The 2,485-nt window shown below is 47.2% G+C and overlaps 1 protein-coding gene across 1 annotated transcript; it reads right to left on the minus strand.

Annotated features, from left to right (window-relative positions):
• Positions 1-299: 299 nt before the first annotated feature.
• rasd1 (RAS, dexamethasone-induced 1) lies at positions 300-2,004 on the minus strand. The gene is made up of 2 exons (XM_051418002.1): positions 1,615-2,004; positions 300-1,398 (listed from the first exon to the last, which is right to left on the minus strand). The coding sequence occupies exons 1-2, from the start codon at positions 1,883-1,885 to the stop codon at positions 869-871; spliced, it is 801 nt and encodes a 266-aa protein (XP_051273962.1). The 5' UTR covers positions 1,886-2,004; the 3' UTR covers positions 300-868.
• Between the last annotated feature and the right edge of the window lie 481 nt (positions 2,005-2,485).

Here is a 2,485-nt window from a genome sequence, read left to right on the forward strand (position 1 = left end):
TATGAATTGGCGCTATACAAATAAAATAAAATTGAAATTATATTCTGCAATATAGCTGCACAATTTGGGGATTTAGTTTTTTAATACTGATATTTATGAATACTGAGAGATGTATTTTATGTGGTCCACTGATGCTTTCTGCAAATGCAAGATGCAGGAAGCCTAAGGGGTTAAAACCTGGCAGCAGTCTGTGTGTGTTCACATGTAGAAATGAAGCCAATAGTGTTTGTGTTTGTGGGTTGTGACAGTAGACAACAGTAGAGAAAGAACTTCAGATAGAAGAAACAATGCAAAATAAGTTTGTTTGTTGTTTTTTTATTACATTTTAGGATTTTTCTTGTTTGCAAAAATTGACATTGACAATAAATATATATACATACAATAAAAAAAATACTTCCGATTGCAACACAACATTCAAGTTGTACTTACTAAGCCATTATAAAATCTATGATAAGATGTAAACATTACAGTTCCCCCACTGCACCTCCTGAGCCAAGAGTCTCTTTTCTCTCCCCTCTGACATCTGTAAAAGGCATGACGTCAACAAAACACATTTTTATGCATGGATGCGCGAGTCTCACAAGGTATGAAGCCACGTCACACATTGAGCTCTGATTGACAGGACAAGCTAACATTCTCACATGTCTCGTGGGCAATGTCTTTTGGTGGCTTTAGCGGACTCGAGAGTCCAGTCCAGTCAGTGTCCTTGGAAATGGCGCTACGCCTGAGCGCGCGGCGGCGGCGGCCCCGGCGTCTCCACACCTCGCGTGTGTGAGCGCATCCGGCCGCACAGGTCGCCTCTCAAGCTGGCGCATCAGGCTCCGTTTCCTTTCAAAGATTTGTGTTCAGTTTGCGCTGCACAGCCCCCTTAGCTGATCACACACCTCTCTTTGTCTTTGCCCTGGCCGCCTCCTATCGCTTTCTCTTTAATGTACATGAGGTCGCTGTGCACGCTGGGTCTCCGGGCGCACGGCGTGACCACACCGTACGCTTCCCCAATGTCCTTCATCTTCTTGTTTTTCAGAGACTTTCTGTGCAGCATGTCGCAGTACTGCACGGAGACTTTCCGGTGAAGGTCGGGGCTCATTTCGTGAGGTAGTTTGGCCAAGGTAAACAGAGTCTGAAACATCTTATCCACGTTCTCGTTGCGCTTGGCGGAGATCTCGAAGTACGCGCACTTCTCGTCCCCGGCTACCAGCTGCTCGATCTCCTCCTGCTGCACCTCCCGGTAAAACTCTCTGTCGCCCTTGTTCCCGCAGATGACCAGAGGCACGTCGATGTTCTCTTTGATCTTGTTTTTTAGGCACGACTTGGTTTCGAATATCTGGCGCTTGAGCCGCTGCACCTCCTGGAAGGAGTCTCGGTTGTCCAGGCTGAATACGAGGATGAACACGTCACCTGGAAGGAGAGAGAAGGATGCTTTGGTTAACATGGTTTGCTTTGATGCATGCAAAGTATCACAGATGCAACCTGTGTGTTTTCTAACCCTACAACATGCTGTCGTGCAGCCTGAAGCCGTGCGCTCAGGGCGCACGGTGCGCACAGCAAATATCTGACCTTAAAATATCCTCTATACCTTAACAAAAACAGAAAGGCACATATGTGGATAAGTACCTGTCAGTATGGATAGTCTCCTCATGGCAGGGAAAGGGTGGTTCCCTGATGTGTCCAGTATGTCTAGCTGGTAAACGTCTCCTTTGATGCTGTACAGTTTCCTGTGAAAGTCCTCGATGGTCGGCGTGTACTGCTCTTCGAACCTCCCGTTGAGGAACCGGGACACGATGGCCGTTTTCCCAACTTTGGTGGATCCCAAAATCACCATCCTGTAGCAGTTCTTTGCTGGGATGTCAAAATCGCTCTCGGAGGGCGACATTTTCTTAATCATGGTCACAGCCGGGTTCGCTGACTGCGCGAGTGTGCGTAAAAAGGCGGTTGAGCGGTCTTTGGATGAGCGGAGATGCTGTGGTTTGCTCGGCTGTGCGTTTTCTGTCTGCAGTCCGGACTGGAGACCTGTATTTAAGCGCACGGCGGACCCCTCCTCCTGTCGACGTCACAGCTCAGCGAGCAGGAGCTCTGCGACGGAAAGAGCGCTGGGAAAAGCGGACCAAACTCTCACTGGTGCGTCAGTCTGTCATTTCTAACGAATACAAGCGAGAGCGCTGAGGAAGAGTGACAGATAGACTCTCCAAAAAATAGAATAAGATAACATTAGGGCGATGGGAAAGGGTAACTGATGCTGTGCGTAACAGCAAAATAATAACATCCTTGGAACAAGTTAATAATTCACACTTCTTCCGGCATTTAGCCCCGTTTGGAAAACTGTTTGAACCCTGGACCATTTTCCTAACATATTAAACCTCGGCAGGGGATTTGAGTTCTTCTAGACAGAGCAAACATGTTTCTAGATAGTTCTGCTCCTTATCCTCACAGATCCTGAATCATCGGTTGGCCTTTAAAGTGTTGTTATTGATATTTTTAGTTCACA

This window comes from Dicentrarchus labrax, unplaced genomic scaffold (assembly GCF_905237075.1).
Source record: "Dicentrarchus labrax unplaced genomic scaffold, dlabrax2021, whole genome shotgun sequence".
Taxonomy (NCBI): Eukaryota; Metazoa; Chordata; class Actinopteri; family Moronidae; genus Dicentrarchus; species Dicentrarchus labrax.